The sequence below is a fragment of the Dermacentor variabilis genome, chromosome 9 (genome assembly GCF_050947875.1).
Source record: "Dermacentor variabilis isolate Ectoservices chromosome 9, ASM5094787v1, whole genome shotgun sequence".
In the NCBI taxonomy this organism is placed as follows: domain Eukaryota; kingdom Metazoa; phylum Arthropoda; class Arachnida; order Ixodida; family Ixodidae; genus Dermacentor; species Dermacentor variabilis.
Window position 1 is genome coordinate 154,172,125 of NC_134576.1, and position 18,707 is coordinate 154,190,831.

Consider the following 18,707-nt stretch of genomic DNA (forward strand, 5'->3'; position numbering starts at 1 on the left):
AGACTCGCCTCACTAGATAACGTTCTAGCGTTAAACGTTGCCAGGTTCATATTCAATGGCGGCCTGTCCGGAGCCAGTGTTTCTTAGCACCGTCTGTTGCATCGCAGGTCTGACCGCCGCCGTGGTCAGTTGCTTCGCAGCTGCTGGGGACTGAGGGCCGGGGTTTGATTGTTGTGTTCATATAGGAGGTTGTGGCCAAGTACTGCACCAGGGTGGCCAATCCTGCTCTTGTGAGGGAGTGCGTTACCGGTTCTGGTCACCGGGATCAGGCCACACTCCAGGCCTGTGTCGATTATCGCCTTTTAAACAAGATCACCTGAAAAGACGTCTACCCACTACCACGCATCGATGACGCCTTGGACTGCTTGCATGGAGCTAAATACTTCTCGTCCATCAGTCTTCGATCCGGCTACTGGCAGATTTCAATTGATGAAATGGACCGTGAGAAGATGGCCTTCATCACGCCGGATGGCTTATATCAGTTCAAAGTCATGCCCTTTGGCCTATGCAATGCTCCTGTGACATTTGAATGTATGATGCTCTCTTCTGCGAGGCTACAAATGGACCACCTGTCTCTGTTACCTTGACGACGTTATTGTTTTTTCTCCCACGTTCGGCAGCCACCTTCCCTGACTCGCTGCCATTCTTGCGGTCTTCCGAAAAGCAGGCCTCCAACTGAACTCCACGAAGTGTCAATTCAGGCGCCGTCAGATTACCGTGTTAGGACACCTCATTGACGCATCTGGTGTCCAACCAGATCCGGAAAAAGTTTACGCCATACGCAGTTTTCCTGTGCCACGTTCTGCTTCTTACATGCGCTGCTTTGTCAGCCTGTGTTCTTACTTTCGCCGTTTCGTCAATAACTTTGCCAACGTTTCTCGGCCTTTGACAGAGCTTCTAAAGAAGAACACGCCGTTCTCATGGGGCCCTGAGCAAGCTCACGTGTTCGCCGCTTTCATCGGGTTTCTGACCAACGCTCCCATACTTGCCCACTTTAATCCATCTGCACTGACCGAAGTCCACACTGACGCAACTGGCCACGGTATCGGCGCTGTTCTGGCCCAACAGCAGAATGGTACCGAGCGCGTGATAGCTTACGCCAGCCGCCTCCTGTCACCTGCTGAGAGAAATTACTCCTTCACCGAGCGAAAGTGCTTGGCTTTAGTTTGGGCTGTCGCCAACTTCCGGCCGTATTTATACAGCCGCATGTTTTCGGTCGTTACAGACCACCACACCCTTTGCTGGCCGTCTTCCTACCGGTACCCCACAGGATGGCTTGGTCGCTGTGCTTTGCGGCTCCAGGAATTTTCATTTGTTGTCAACTATAAGTCTGGATGTCTGCACAAGGACGCTGACTGCCTCTCGCATCACCGCGTGGATCCTCCTGATCCTGTTGTGCATGATCCGGTGACCTGCGTGATGGCTTTGACTGACATGACCGACATGCGCACTGAACAATGTGATGGATTCTTACAGTCCATCGTCGCCAGAGTGCAATCTGGCAGCACCGACGGCATGTGCCGCATGTTCTTGCTGCATGACGGCATCCTCTACCGCCGCAATATCAATCCTTACGGCCCTGAGCTGCTCCTTGTCCTTCCTCATCATCTGCAAGCCGTCTTTCTCGAACAACTTCACGATGCACCGATGGCGGGACACCTTGGTGTTTTGCGTACATACGACCGTGCACAACACCGGTTCTTTTGGCCAGGTCTCTACCGCTCTGTGCGTCGTTATGTCGCAACTTGCAAATTGCGTCAGCGCTGGAAGAAACCTCCCCTGCCACCTGCAGGCCGACTCCATCCAATTGAAGTTCCCTCTGAACCATTCTTTCGCGTAGGCCTTGACCTGCTTGGCCCTTTTCTGATGACGACGAGAGGGAATAAGTGGATCGCTGTCGCTACTGATTACGCGACACGCTATGCGATAAAAAAGGCGTTGCCGATTAGTTGCGCAATTGACGTCACCGATTTTCTCCTTCACGACGTCATTCTCCAGCACGGTGCACCTCGACAGTTACTTCCAGACCGTGGCCACTCGTTTTTTTCTCAAGTTGTGGACGACCTCCTCTGCTCTTGTGCGACTGAGCACAAGCCATCCACCGCCTACCACCCGCTAACGAACAGTCTTACAGAACGTCTCAACCAAACACTCACAGAGATGCTGTCGATGTACGTCTCCAACGATTACTGTGACTGGGAGCCACGCTGGCCTACATGACATTCTCGTATAACTCGTCCCAACATGACACCACAGGATATTCACCCTTTTATCTTTTGTATGGTCACGACCCCACTTTGCCCTTTGACACTTTCCTACCTTCTTTGTCCCGTGCTGCAATTGAGTACGCTCGTGAAGTCATCAATCGTGCTCACATGGTGCGTAAAGTCGCCCAATCTCACTTATTAGTGTCACAACATCCACAAAAGGAGCATTACAACCGGTGCCATTGTGATGTTCAGTTCGCCCTAGGTGCCTGGTGCTGCTTTGTCCACCATGTCATCGGGTCAACTTCTCCCAGAAGCATCGCTACACACAGCCTTATGAAGTGCTACGTCAAGTTAACGACGTCAATTACGAGATCACGCCGTTACAGTTTCATCCATCCTCAAGTCCGCCGCCTGTTGACGTCATGCACGTTTCGTGGCTGAAGCCATAGTTCGCTCACAGTTCTTCGCCTACCATGCGCTGAGACGGCGCTTCACCACCCGAGGGTCCTGTTACAGAAGGATGAAAGAAGAGAGGGAAGAAGAAGATCGCGAGATGCTGGCTGCTACGTGTTGTTACTAGTCAGCCATTTTAAACCAATTGACTCTGCTTGTATATACATTGTAATTTCAGTCTTATACTCCCAACATCCCCGTAACATATCATTGCTATCATAATTCTATAGGAATGGTACCGATATGCTTGCACATGACCCCTGTTCACGAAGTGAAACGTGACTGTATTTTTTTTAGCGCTTAGTGAATGGACGTGTGCATCTTATACGCCAGTGCGACTTGTATATGTAGATTTTTTTACTCGTTTTTAGGGGAGTGTAACTTATATAAAGGTGTGACTTGTAGACTGGAAAATACGGTATATGGTATAACTATATGGTCCTTGTCGACATCGCCCAACGCATTCATAACGTCAGGCATCAGCACCTAAACATGCAATAGTAGCTTTCAATTTGCATAGGAAACTACAGGTTGAAAGATACATGGTCATGAAAGTTGCATCCATAGCCAACCAATATTTCAAAGTTGAATTTTTCAGAGCCACCCAATTATTCATACTTGATAGCATAAAATGAGCACAGCACAGAAGAAGACACAGTTGGGACTGACTTGCAACAAGTCTTTTTCATGCTAATTTAATAGCGCGAAATCAGCCCAAGCTTCCATGCACACTTGATTGCCGCACTGCAATGTACTCCATATATGCAACTGTAGTGTGCACCATGGTGCAACTTGGTGGTTAACAATGGATTTGAATGGGAGGTACAGCTCGGCATATTGAGTTGTACTGTCACCGGGAAGTAAATACCGTCTCTCTAAATTTTTTTCACTTGTATAAGCTTTGTTTCCCACAAGTGTTCAATTACTGGAAAGAAAGTTATTCTGCATATTGGGGAACAGCACAAAGATAGTACACAGCAAGAGTGATATACAAGGTCTTTCAGAGAAAGCTTGCAAATGTTTCTTAAATTGTTTGAGGCAGATAGCACAATTCTAGTCCATGAGCTGGTCTACTCATAAAGAGGTGGATTTTACTTGCACAAAAAATGTAAATGCATAATCAACTAATTATCAGAAATTCACTATTTCTTTAACTAATTATCTTATGGCACATAGCAATTTACAAATTCTAGTGGGTGAGACTGAAAGGCATATCCACTTGAAAACACTTGTGTGGATGACGCCATTTACGAGATATGTGTAGTAAAACTTGCTATAAAAGTGCACCGCCGTTCCACTTACTTTCTTAAGAAAACATCGTTTTATTCATTGATGCACAAAAGTAAGTGGAATGCCAATGCATTTCTCCCCAAAGTTTGGGAATTGTTATCTCGAAACTGGTGTCATCCTGAGAATCCATTCTAGGTGGATCTGCCTTGCGAGCTCCCCTGCTAGAATTTTTAAATTGCAATATATGCCACAAGATAATTAGTTTACAATGTAATTTGTAATTTTTTTCGTTAGTCTATATGCTTTGTTTTTGTCAATTTTTGATCGTGCCATCTAGCAGACCAACTCATGGACTATAATTGTGCTATCTGCCACAGGCAATTTCTAAAAAAATTTGAAATGAAACACCCAGAATGGTTCACTAGCCTTGCTAGTAGCTATAACCACTTCATAAGTGTGAGCCCCTGTCTCACTTTGGAATGTTAAACTTCTTAGGGGGATCAGAAGAAGAGAGAGGGAACAATGAAAGACAGGGAGGTTAATCGGACGTGTTAGAAGCACTGCGTAAGGGATTAAAAAAAAGTAGGTAAATGGGTTCACGCGCACAGTAAGAGACACAGGGTGTCTATAGGTGTCTTTTCAGGTCAAAAGAAGAGCTGTACGTTCCTGCTTTTCTTTCTTTTTCTTCTTAAACAGGCCAGAACATCATGAACTGCCTTTCAATGAGCTACAAGGTAAGCTTTGTGGGGGGCATGGGGTCTAATATCACGATTATCACCAAAAATAGGCATTTTTAGATTTATGTTGTTTTAGATTTTTCCACTAATAAAGAAACTTCTCAACAAGCTTCATTGCTATCTGCAGTAGTGTAAAAAAGAAGGAAATTATCTTTTGTATGATGGTGGTACGCATTCACCAATGAAAACACTCAAGAATGCTGTTGTAAGAATGCGAGAGAAACTTAACGTTAAGGGAATGCCCTAATTCAGCAGAATTTCATTTTTTTTTTTACGTTTAAAAAGAATGCTGCAGCATAACATGCAGAAAAAGTGACAGAAGAAACGACACATTTTTTATTGCAGCAGGTCGAGATTGAGTCACAAACTGAATCTGAAACAAAAGAAAGAGACCTATTTTAATCATGGCTAGTTTGGATTTAACTGGTAAACTGATATAAGAGCTTAGATTTGTGGATTACAATCAATGAATACTTGGATTACATAGGCATGAAGCCCTGGCTGATGCTAGAAAAACCCGCAGGGCCATATGCGTCAGCAGGCACTTCGTGTGTTGCGACGCCACGTACCTGAGCACACGAGGATTAGACCCTCCCACGTGTAGCCATGCGCAGCTTAGCCATTTCTGGGGAAAGGAGGATCCTGGGGGTTGAGCCGATGCCGGATGCTCAGACCTTTTAAGTCTCCCCTGCGGAAGCAACACACCTCTTTCGCCTCTGCTTCACATAGACAGCACCTCCAAAATGAGCCACCTGGAGGAAATCGGCAGGGACCTTTTCCTGTCCTCCTCTTCAATCTTTACCTTTTCATCTGTGCTGTCTTCTATTCCCTTCGCACTTCAAAATTTCCGGGCAGGAAGGGTTAACCTTGTGTAGGTAACCAACCTTCGGTATACAGTCGAATCCACTTATAACGATACCGGTTTTAACAATATATCAGTTATAACAATAGGAAGCTACCGCACCATCATCTTACGTATGTTTTCCATGGTGAAATAACCCGCTTACTACAATGCCCTGATGCCGCATTATCAGTTATAACGATGAAGTCTGGCTGCTGGCTGTCCTAGCCGAAAGCTAGTGAAATGCGAAATCCTTGAAAAGAAGAAAAGAAAACGAGAAAGTCGAGCTGCTGCACGATGGGCCGCTGCTCCAAACAGCAACCACGCGCTCAATTTTCAGCCATCTCTGCGCGGCTCTCTCCCATCACCCTTCCACCCCTCCAAACATGAATGGGCTGCGCCCATAGCCCTACGCCGCCCCACCCTCCGAAACACTAATGGACCGTGCCAACTGCGCCACTCGCAGATTGCGCATATGTTGCTCTGTTGCTCGCTGGTCAGCGCAGTTCTGTAAACAGCTTAATCGCTCGCGTTTGTTGGTTGAGTTAAAATCATTCCTGGCCATGCGGTTTCTCAGCCTCGCTTGATTCACCATTGAAACGAAAGATGGCTGATCCACCCGATGATCATTGGCAGTGCACGACGTTGCCGGTGAAAAGAAAGCGCACGGCTATGGACTTGGAAACTAAGTGCTTTTAACCAATGAAGCGATCGTTGCGAACGAGCTTGCATCAGATAGCGATGGCAGCGATGATGCAGTAGGGTAGGCTGCCTCAACGTTGTCCTCACAGGAGGACCGGCAGATGGTTCAGTCCCTCCAGGGCTTTGTTTTTGCGAGGAACCTTCCGCTGCACCACGTCGAGCACCTGGATGCATTGGAGAAGGTTGTCGGCAAGCTTCACATACAGCATGCAAGTCTGATGGACATAGGCCTTTCTCGTGCAAACCAGTGAGAAGTACATGGCAAGATGCCTGTGACGATCTCTCCTCAGCATTTCTTCTGGAGTTCTCAAGCTGACAGGCTGCTGCGGCAGCCTTCTCGCAATGTCCAAAAGGCCCCTTTTGGGGCCACCAAAGCGATGCCTCAGCGGTGCTGGCATAATGCTTGCCACTTGTGACACCCCTTTGCAGTTGTTATAGCAGTTTTCAAGGGGTGTACGGTAGCGCGATTAAAAAACTGGGCAAAAGAAGACACACAGGGACACACACAGCGCTGTGTGTGAGTCTTTTAATCGTGCTACCGTACACCCGTTGAAGATGCATTACCAACAAGCCCACATTGCAACCCTTGTGAACATTATGGCAGTGCCATTCTTTCGGAGCGCCCAGGAAGCAGTTAAGCGCATGAACACAATCAGAAGCCGGATGGAGGAAGGTGGTGGGGAGGGGCACTGACCTCCCCGCCAATATAGGTTTCTCACATCAGCTCTGCCATCCCCCTATTTTGATTTTTTCATTCAACCTGGCTATAGCAATTATCAGTTATAACAACGGAGTTTTCGTGGCACTTGAATTTTGTTATATGTTATATGTTGAATATTGTTATAAGTGGGTTCGACTGTGCCATATTTGGTTATAGTAGTGGCATCATCATCATCATCAGCCCATTCTATGTCCACTGCAAGACGAAGGCCTCTCCCTGCGATCTCCAATTGCCCCTGTCCTGTGCCAGCCGATTCCATATAGCACCCGCGAATTTCCTAATTTCATCGCCCCACCTAGTCTTCTGCCGTCCTCGACTGTGCTTCCCTTCTCTTGGTACCCATTCTGTCACTCTAATGGTCCAACAGTTATCTAACCTGCGCACTACATGACCTGCCCAGCTCCATTTCTTTCTCTTAATGTCAATTAGAATATCAGCTGTACCTGTTTGCTCTCTGATCCAAACAGCTCACTTTCTGTCTCTTAACATTATGCCTAGCATTCTTCGTTTTTTACGGCTTTATTTATTTATTTATTTATTTATTTATTTATTTATTTATTTATTTGTTTATTTATTTCATAATACTGTGAGCCTTCCTCAGGCTATGACAGGAGTGGAATGAACAATAGGTAGTACAACAGGTTTGTTGTCCCGGAACATGAATGAAAAGACACATAGCTTACATACATAATCAAATCAAAAGTCTACAGAGCTCTAGAATCATACAATTCATGACCCATAAGCAAGAAAGCTATGGCTGCAAACATATTTACAAAAGGGACTGCTTTTCAAAAAAATATTCAACATTCGCAACAAAAGCATCAAGTGACACATCATTCATAATATGGTGGGGCGGGTTATTCCATAGTTCTATGGATCGAGGAAAAAATTAAAATTTGAATAAGTCACATCTAGCAGCAAATGGCTGTATGCACATGTCGTGGTTGATTCTTTTGGAGCGGTAGTGAGCTGGCTTTAGGTGCGCATCTTTAGTTATGCTTATACAAGCATGATATAACAGGAAAAGAAATTTCATACATGCAGTTGGTCGTCGGCATTCTAACGTCGAGTTGCTAGCCCTTTTACGGATAAGTGTCACGCTATCGTAGCAGGAGTAACAGGAATAAAACGGAGTGCTAGGCTGAATTCTTTCAAATTTTGTTTTCTGATAAGACTAATGGGGGTTCCGAACTGTGGAGCTGTACTCAAGAATGGGTCTTACTAGAGTCTTATAGATGTTTAGTTTTACATGCGGGGATGCAACTGCAAATTTTCGTCGGATGAATCCAAGTTGGTGGTATGTTTTTGTACATATGTTATCTGTGTGGGATTCCCAACTCAATTCCCAACCCAAGTAAATGTTACCCTCAAGTATTTTACTCCATTATTACGCGTCACAACAGATCCTGATAAAAGGTAAGTAAAGTAGATGGGCGTTTTTTCCTTGTTATAGTGACAGATGACGTTTTGCTGACATTTATTTTCATATCCGAAGTTTTACACCAAGAATCAATGTTAATGAGTGTTAAGTGCAAATTATTTTGGTCATCTTGTTAACAAACAGCAGTGAACACAATGCAGTCGTCTGCAAATTATCTCAGTACAACATTTGGAGTGACACAGGAAAAAATGTCGTTCATATAGATTAAAAAAGTGTAGGTCCTAATGCTGATCCCTGTGGAACACCAGAGCAAACGTCTAGGCTATTGGATTTGGCATTTTTTTATTTCGACGTATTAAGTACAGCCTGAGAGGCAAGCTGCAATCCAGGAAGTTATGTTTGAATGCCAATAATATTAAACTTCTCAATTAATTTACGATGTGGGACAGCGCCAAAAGCCTTTGCCAAGTCAACAAACACTGCATCCACTTGCAAACTAGAGTTAATAGCTGCCGCAAGGTCACATGTAATTTCAAGTAATTGTGTAACTGTTGATAGTCCCTTCCTAAAGCCGTGCTGGTTTACATATAAAAGTTTGTTGCTTTCCATGTAGGCTATGACTGCTTTGTTAAGTATATGCTCCATTAACTTGCAGCAAGAGCTGGTTAGTGATATAGGCCTATACATGCTTACTAAGAGCCTATTCCCTTTTTTTTAACACCGGGACCACTTTGGCACAAAGCCAGTCGGCGGGCACGGATGCTCTTTCTATGGATAAGAAAATTTTTTGAAGAAGAGGAGGCAGTTGTTGCGCTTATCGTTTTAGAAAAGCATTGGGTGATCTATCGGGCCCAGGTGATTTCTTTTCATCAAGCTGTAGCAGTAAGTTAAGAATGCTGCATTCTGTTATGACAAGGTCAGGCATGTGGGAATGGTATTCCGCTTGATTGAATTCTGAGGCAGAAGCACGGGTGAACACAGACTGGAAATAGTGATTAAAAGTGTTCACGATACAGTTTGCGTCATATGTAATGGCTCCTTCTATTTTCATTTGGTCGATCAAAGCCCCCGGTTTTGCCAGGTAACGCCAGAACTTTCTTGGCTCATGTGTCATAAAATTGGTCAATGTATTTGTGAAGAAATTGCTTCTTGCTGAAGAAATTTCTGCTTTGAGAATTTCTGAAAGCTCAATTGTAGCATCGACGTTGGCTTTCTTTATACACATTCTTTGTAACCTTCTTTTGAAGTGGATAATTCTGCGTGTAATCCAAAGTGTCTTTCTATTTACTCGCTTTTTTATTGATGGCATAAATGTTTCTTCACAGTACGCTACTATTCGTTTCAGCTTCAACCATACGTCACTCACGTTTTCAAATCCCGACTGTAAAAGACTATCTAGCGTTTTTCAATGTAGTCAATAACACTGACATCATCTGCCCTGCCGTAATCCTTGACAGATATATGAGATATACTTGTGATTTGGTTAGGACTGAAACTGAAGTTATCAAAAGTAAGTAAAATCATTCTATGGCCCGAGATTCCATTTTCAATACTAATATCAGGGTTAAGTGTCTTGGAAACGAAATCAAGATCAAGAATTGAGCTTGCTTGCCCTTGTATACGTGTTGGCTTTTTAACAAGCTTGGTTTAAGAAAAACTAAACATAAGATTCAGAAGCATTTCACAACTACTGTGCTCGTTTCTGCCAATTGTCAGATTTCCCCAGTCAGTCCCTGTTAAGTTGAAGTCTCCGACTAAGATAAGCTTAGTACGCTCGTTAATCTTACGGCACAGAAAGTCGTGCAATTCAGCAAGATAGTCACTTGGTGCATTTGGTCGTCGGTATATGCTGTGAATGAACACTGACGTTCCATTGATAGTGATACTGCACCACACGCTCTCGTGATTGGGTATTCCTTCGTCTTTATTATATGATAAGCCTTCTTTAATAGCAATGGCAACGCCCCCTCCCCGGCTACCGCAGTCGAAACGAACGATAGAATAGAAATTGGGAAGCACCTCTGAATTGTGAATGTGAGAATGCAACCAGGTTTCGGTGATGACAATTATATCGGGGCTGTATACAAGCACTATTTCTCCTAATTTTTCGGTTTTATTGACAACACTCCTTGCATTCAAACATAATAGCGAGGGTTGAAGTGAATTCTGTCACGAGCTGGAGTGACTGTTTTCATAAGCCACACGGTTTTCGCGCTTCATGAGTGTCCTCTTATTTTCATGAAGTGCTATTCCAGGCATACAGATCGCTGTTTATCCTCACTTTATCAAATATTAGCTTGACCTTGTCTCCTCTGGTACGATTTTCTTGGGATGAATTGCATAGATTCCGGCGCATTTCCCATACTGCTGGTGAGAAGTCTTCTGAGATTGACATGTTTTCGCCTTGCAACTTGGAACAGTTTTCAAGAACACACATTTTCTCAGTGAAATCGAAAAAACGAGGAATTACTGGGCGTTCACGTGCAATACCTTTCTTGCTGATACGATGAGTCCTTTCAATAGATTTAATGTACCACTCAATGTTCTTTTTTGCACGTTTGTTTCCGCTCGCACGGTATATATTTATCGATGCGTGCGAAAATAAAATATATAGTTGAAAGTGAAGCGCTGTGTCTGTGTATCTGTTTCTTTCTTCGTCCTCGTCCAGTCGCGCTTATACACTCTACCATGGTATTGCGGTGAAGCTCAACAACCGTGGGAAGGGGCAATTGTCACGGGACACGCGTGCACCCGCTGCCTTTTGTCACAGGATGAGCACCGATGTGCTTAATAAGTGTACTGGCAGGCCCTCAGAGCTTTTTCTGATTTTCTACGGCAGTAAAAGACATGCAGTGGCGTACCAACTATTTCTGGTGTGTGTGTGTGTGGGGGGGGGGTGCAAACCACAGATTGTCTGACCTTTCGTTCTCTCTCTCTCTCTCTCTCTCTCTGTGTGTGTGTGCGTGTGTGTGTATATATATTTTGCCAATTACTATTACAATAAATGAAATAGCCTGAAATGCTTCTGTTTAAGTATATTTAACTGACAGGGACCTATTTATCAATCACACATGGTGAACCATGGTGGCCCGAAAAATGAGCTGAATTTGCATTTATCTCTTGCAACTATATAACATCTCAAGATGATACAGGGGCAAAAGGCAATGAGTGCACCCACAGTGGTCTTGAATCGCGCCCAGTAGCAGCAGTACTGCGTACATAAAAAGGCACATTTGCCACAGAGAACTTAAATTATTCAACAAAGAATTATATTTGCTGTTTAAGTCTACAAAATAAATGTATGGCTAGTTTAGGTAATAGTACTGTCGAGGTTATAGGCGATGATGTACAATAAACATAAATTGCTTGCAATATTCACACATTAAAAAAAGTGGACTCGCCATATCGGCCCTGCGACAATTGACATCCAGCAAACCTGTTAAAAACCACCACTACAACTGCTGAGGGGGGTATGCAATGCTTTAGTGCTTTATAATGCCCTCCCCACCCTTCCCACACACTCAATTTCCACTAGATTTGATATCTGTTGAGTTCACAATTATTCCAGGGCAATGGGATAAATTCTTTGTTCACAAAACGCATTCATAAAGCTCCAAATAGCTTACATGCTTAATATACTAAAAATATCATAATTAGTTCTCTATCTTCGAAGTTTGCCTTCATATTGGTGATAATGCGCCCTTTATTTTCGCCAAATATAAACAAAATGTATTGTTTAGTTCATGAAGGACATCGCTGAAACAAGGATGGACGGTGTTATGACACATGAAAATAAGGAAAGTAAAATGACGGCTCATTATTATTTGCACCTTTAACCGAACCAGGAACGTAAAAATTTTGTCACATATTGCAGTTACAATGGCCCCCCTCCACTTTCCACAAAATATGAACCTGTTGTAAACTACAGCTATGTCGGGACACCGAGAAGCATATTTGATAGCGGCCATATCACACACTCTAATGCTTGTATAAGAAAATTTTTACAAAAACTGTATTTGATCCAACCACTTCACACAGGAAGTTTCCATTGGGCGCCACCAATTTTCGCTAAATTTGGTCTTGGCGGCTTTTATAGTGCTGCCAGAGCAGCGGGCTCAATTCTTTCGCTCTCGTTAGGCACGCTCAAACACACTGGAGTGCTTGCATACGTAATTTATTACGAAAGCCATTTATTTGGAACTTCACCTCCACTTCACCCTTTAATTTTTCCTTACAGTCACCAAACCTAACGAAGCTGCCTTCTTTAGTTCAGTGAGAATACCAGCCGAAACTAATATATCACGTATGACAAAGTAAGTACAAAAGAATGAGGGTTCAATGATTGTTCGTAACGCTTCTCAATAACCCAGAAATATTAAAACTATGCAACACATTCCACTTGAAATGCTGCCTATTCCTTCAAAGTATAAAGTATCTGAAACTCTCTTGGGACAATAGCAGTAACGTGATAATTTCGAACACTTGTTCACTATTATATATTTGATGTTGTATTTGATTAACATGCATTTACCATCGCACATAAACTTGGTAAACTTGGCGCATTTCTCCTCTTCGCACAATTTTATCTCAGTTGTTATTGTAATTATGCAAGCGCAGCAGTGTAAGTCTTACACCACTCGTAAAACAAACTAATGAGGTTATGGACCACTTGCATACCTATTCTACTTGAAAATTTGCATTTAACCCACCCATTCATTGCCTACACCTTATACATACCATGCCCCTAATTTCCCTTAGAAATAAACAAGATGGCTTGTTTAGCTCACCAGAACACCGGAGAAACAAACTGCGAATCTCGTAATTTCCCCTTCGGTCACGGCATAACATTTGCGAACGCAACTTATTTTTGCCCTTACTGTGAGGTGGTTACAAGGAATAGACACTGAACAATGGGCTTTCAGTAAATTGCACATTCTGCTTTCTTAAGGTACACCCATTCCACTTCTCAGTGGAATGTATCCCTTCAAACGACCGCTTTCACGAAGGCATTGCCCTCTTTGACGTCCCTTCCAACAGGGCAATGCCCTCTTGGAAGGAATGCCCTCTTCCCTTGTTGTAATGCTTGGGCCCAATAATTAACCTTTACAAGTAATGTGGGCGGATGATTCAATATATTTATTGAAGAAACGTAGTACAATTCACTTTACAATTAATGAATATAAGTTACTATATATTTACGATGGGTCACTATAAAATTCAGAGGCATTCTCCCACCTTGACTTGCCTTCTCTATGAAGTCTCCAGCAAATAGCTAATCTTCGAAAATATTTGCTTCTGTGTGCATCTCGTTTTTATTTGTATTTGAGAATGTCTCACTATGAGATTTGCACATTTTTTTTCCAATATATCTTTTTTTCGCTGTGCATTTTACTAACTCCTCCCTTCTGTTTTCTTTTTGAATAAAATAAACACTACCCTTTACTATTCAAGCTGGATTAAGTCGTTTTCTTTATTTTGTAGCATGCTTACTAGAGAGTGACACCATCAGGCGACATGGTGTCAGCCCGTCTCTTGACATAAGACAAAGTTCTGTGTCGCTCAGGGAATTTGGCAAAGGCACTCAGGGAAAACCTGGAAAGCTCAGGGAATTTGGAAATGTCAACTTGGTAGACACCCTGCAGCATCATGCGCCGTACGGTGCCGCCGAGTCCACAGTCTTTCACTCTTTATCATGTTATAATTTTGAATATCCCTTATTTTCACCTTGTTGATCAGTTTTGACAGTTTCGCGAATTCAATCTTATCTCTTGAGTTGGGCACTTTCATTCTTTCTAGTTTCTTTATTAGGTCCTTTGTTACTTGGAAGAGCTTGCCTACTGGTTGCCTTGGTGCCTTGCCTCCCACTTCAATTGCTGCCTCTGAAGTCAGTCTAGTTACGGTTTCATTCATTACCTCTATGTTATCTTCATCTCTCTGTTCTAAGGCTGCATACTTGTTTGCAAGTACCAGCCTGGATTTGTCTGGTTTTACCCTTACTGCCTCTAGGTTGACCTGTTTCTTCTTGACAAATTTTATTCTTTCTCACTTCAAATTGAGGTGAATCCTAGCCCTCGCTAACGTATGATCATAGCACTTTACCTTACCTATCACTTCTACATCCTGCACTTTACTGGGATCGACAGAAAGTATGAAATCAATTTCATTTCTTGTTTCACCATTAGGGCTTTTCCAGGTCCACTTTCTGTTGCTACGCTTCCTGAAAAAGGTGTTCATTATTCGCAGCTTCTTCCTTTCTGCAAATTCTACCAGCATCTCTGCTCTAGCGTTCCTAGAATCGACACCATAGTTGCCAATTGCTTGTTCACCAGCTTGCTTTTTCTGCACTTTTGCATTGAAGTCACCCATTACTACAGTATACTGAGTTTGCACTTTTCTCATCACTAATTCAACATCTTAATAAAGCTGATCTACTTCATCATCATCGTGAGTGGACGTTGGAGCGTAGGCTTGTACTACCTTTAATCTATACCTCTTATTGAGTTTGATAATACCCTCTCATTAATACTGTAGAATTCATTAATGTTGCCCGCCATGTCCTTATGGATTAGGAATCCTAGTACATATTGCTTCTTTTCTGGGAGACCTTGTAGCAGAGGACATGGCTCTTAGTCAGCACTGTATAGGCTTCACCAGTTCTTCTAATCTCACTAAGGCCATTGATATCACAAACAATGTCTGATAGTTCCTCAAAGAGTCCTGCTAAGCCAGCCTCACTTGACAAGAGTTTGGATTTTTAAGGGCCCAGGGTCAATTTTCATTGGTGGCTGCCCGAGTCCAGAGATTCTCCGCACCCTCTGCTGCATTACATGTCCGACCGCCGGTTTGGTGAGGTGCTCTGCAGCTGGGGACTGAGGGCCATGGGTTAATTGTAGGAATCATAAGGGAGGGAGTGGCTGAATACTGCACCAGGGAGGCCAATTCCTGTTCTGGTGAGGCAGTGTCTTTGTTGAAGCTTAGTGTGCCTTCCTAATTTGTTTCTACCTGGATTAGTATAGCCCCACTTGCTCTCGGCACAGTGTCAGGCATCACTCCAAGCCTGCAGATGTAGTGCACTGGAGGAGGTGACATTCAAGCTCACCATCGTCAAAAAAAAAAAAAAAAGAAAGAAGATTCGAACTTCCGACTATGGCAACGGAGCATCTGACATAGCTCAGTCAAATAATCCCGTAAGCTGCGAAACTACCTTATTGCCAAAAAGTACAGCCCAGAGGGCCCTACAAGCCTAAGAGATCTGTTGATTTATCCGCTCTTTGCGGGTTTTGCTGATCGTCGTAGGTTGCACGATATAGTGTCGTGCAAATTTAGTACTGGCGTACAGCTGGCGTTTGCAGGACCTGTCCTTTCCAGGTCCTGCCTCATCCCTTCATTGGGCTCCATGGTGGGTGGCTGGTGTTGTTGTCAAACAATTCACCTTTACATATGGCAAGTTCATTCCCCCCACACCCTCATTGCCCTCAGAAACGAGGGCACACTGAAGAAGTTTTCAAGTTTTTTGGCTGAAATATTCACAATTCCCCACAATTTCATGTAATACATTCAGAGAAAAAAGATAGCGAGAATGATCTCACCTTTTCTGGTTGCAAAAACACTGACAAGCTTTTGGTCCAGGTTATAATGTCTCCAAGTTGGCAAGCGATGATCACTATCTGGAACTTCACAAAAAGGAGCAAGATGAAAAACTATTCAATCTAGTAACATTCGAGGAGCTCCTAGTGACACTGACACCGCACCGCACTATGTACACTACCGATGGAGTCGTTTCCAATGCTGATCCGATGGAGCTGACTGAAGCTGAACTGCTAGAAGGCTGCAGTGATCAGACTGTGACCAATGTCAAGAGAATTAAGTTGAGGTGTGATGCCGAAGAGATCAAAACAAAGCATTTAATTCTAACTCGTATCAAGTATGCTGCCTGAGACTATTGAGGCAGGGTACATAAAGATCCTGGTCAGACCATACATTCCCAATTCTCTCCGATACTTTAATTGCCAAATATTTGGCCACAGTTTACAGAACTGCCAAGGCCACCATATTTGCACTAAATTTAGTGCCCAAGAACACCTATCTGACAATTGCGAGGACACTCCACACTGTGTGAACTGTGATGGGCAGCATGCCGCATACTCGTGTTCCTGCCCATCCTGGAAAAAGCAAATAGAAATAGTAACAATCAAAGTCAAGGAAAACATATCGTTCAAAGAGGCTTGCAGGCGGGTAGCGTACCTGCCATCAGTGCATCATCAAGCAGTGCATCAGGGGGCAGCGCCACAATGGTTTACAGCTGCTGTCCGGCCCACGTACACTGTGCTGGCAATGATGCCATCCGCCTCCCCTGGTGGCTACAGCTAACACTACACTGCTGTCTCGGAAGAAGGGGCCATTGACCTTCGGGCTGATGGCCTTAAGGGCCTCGTCCCCTGAGATGAAGCGTTCTCGTCAAACAGACCACTCGCAAGAGTGCATGTCCAACGCCTCTGAAGAGGTGATGGACACAACACCCACCCAGACGGCACCCTTAGTGCCGAAGGAATGGCGTGGATCTCTTGACCGCTAAAAAAGAGACAAACGTCATCACTTCGATTGTGTTTGCCGACAAAATAGAGAATGGGGCTGAATGTTTTGCCTCTGAAGCAGTGGGAATGGTTGACAAGTCACTGGATAACATCGGCATTGATTCAGAGCTATCACAAGATGACCAGGCAACACTACGCAAGCTCTTGCTTGAATTCAGGGCATGTTGCGCAAGTTTGTCTAAGGTTCGCCAGAATTCAATAGCAAGGCATAGGATCATCACATGCAACGACGCACGGCCGATACACCAACAGCCCTACCATGTGTCAGGGAAAGAATGCGAAATGATTCGTATGCAAGTAAAAGAGATGCTTGAAAATAGCGTTAGCGAACCTTCCAAGAGCTCATGGTCGTCTCCGGTTGTTCTTGTCAAAAAGAAAGACGGAACACTACGCTTCTTCTGCGTCGACTACCGGAAGCTCAACAACGTAATTAAAGAAGACGTGTACCCATTGTCATGTATCAACGATTCGTTAGATAGGCTACAGCACGCCCAGTATTCTTCGTCACTCGATTTGAAAAGTGGATACTGGCAGATCGAGGTAGATGAAAGAGACCGCGAGAAAACTGCCTTTGTATATCCCAATGTGCTTCCTTACGGCTTGTGTTCAGCACCAGCTACGTTGCAATGAATTATGGATGCTGTCCTCGCTGGACTGAAGTGGCAGACTTGTCTCGTGTATCTCAATGACGTAGTAGTCTTTTCTGAAACATTTGAGCAACATCTTCATCGCCTGCAGAATGTGCTAGAAGTGATCTGATCGGCTGATGTCACGCTTAAACCAGAAAAGTGCCACTTTGGTTATGAAGAGCTCAAGTTTCTCGGACACGTCATAAGCGCTAGAGGAGCCCGACCCGATCCCGACAAACTTGCCGCGGTAACTGCCGTTCCTCCTCCTGCCGACAAGAAGGCCATGCGGCGTTTTCTAGGTTTGTGTGCATATTATCGACGTTTCATTTAAAATTTCTGGCTGATGGCAGACTTGCCTTATAAGAGGTGACATGTCATTCGCCTGGACAAATCAGCAGCAGGCAGCTTTTGCTGAACCACGACAGTGTATGCAGTCAGCACTCTTCGTGGCACATTTGGTGACGAAGCTGACACCGAGGTACATACTGACGCCATAACATCGGTCTTGGTGCAGTACTCATCCAGCATCAAGACAGGAATGAAAGAGTAATAGCTTATGCTAGCCGCTCACTGTCCTGTGCCGAGGCAAACTACTCTACCACAGAAAAAGAATGTCTCGTGGTTGTGTGGGCGATCACAACGTTTCGCCCTTACCTCTATGGCCGTCCTTTCAAAGTGGTGACTGACCACCACACCCTATGTTGGTTGGCAAACATACGTGATCCTTCAAGACGACTGCCAAGGTGGAGCTTGCAGCTACAAGAATTTGACGTCACTATCGTTTACAAGTCCTGCCGCAAGCATGAATACGCTGACACACTGTCGCGTGCACCCGTTGAATCTGTCAGTCGAGAGTCAGAGGAGGATGATAGCAGCGTGACGACGCTGAAATTCGACCTATCATCAACCACTTAGAGGACCTGCCAACAGCCATTCCACGCCATCTAGGTCACGTACTGACGTCCTTCTGTCTGCGAGACAATGTGCTTTACAAGAAGAACGCCCATTCAAATGACCGAGCCTATCTCCTGGTGGTTCCAAAAGACTTGTAGGACGACATTCTTTTCACTTGCCTTGACGAGCCCACATCTGGCCACTTAGGCTCCTCACGAACGCTTGCCTGAGTATGCGAGATGTATTACTGGCCCAGGCTTTCGGCAAGCGTCAAACAGTATGTTAAAGGCTGCCACGAATGTGAGCGGCAAAAGT

At 44.2% G+C, this 18,707-nt stretch overlaps 1 protein-coding gene across 4 annotated transcripts in view; it reads left to right on the forward strand.

Moving 5' to 3' along the window:
• Positions 1–18,707, forward strand: part of Grip163 (gamma-tubulin complex component 6) — a 525,896-nt gene that overhangs the window by 413,592 nt on the left and 93,597 nt on the right. For all 4 annotated transcript variants that reach the window (XM_075670058.1, XM_075670059.1, XM_075670060.1 and 1 more), the window contains one exon: positions 4,590–4,627. In XM_075670058.1, coding sequence (XP_075526173.1) covers positions 4,590–4,627 — 38 coding nt within the window. The remainder of the gene's footprint in view (positions 1–4,589; positions 4,628–18,707) is intronic.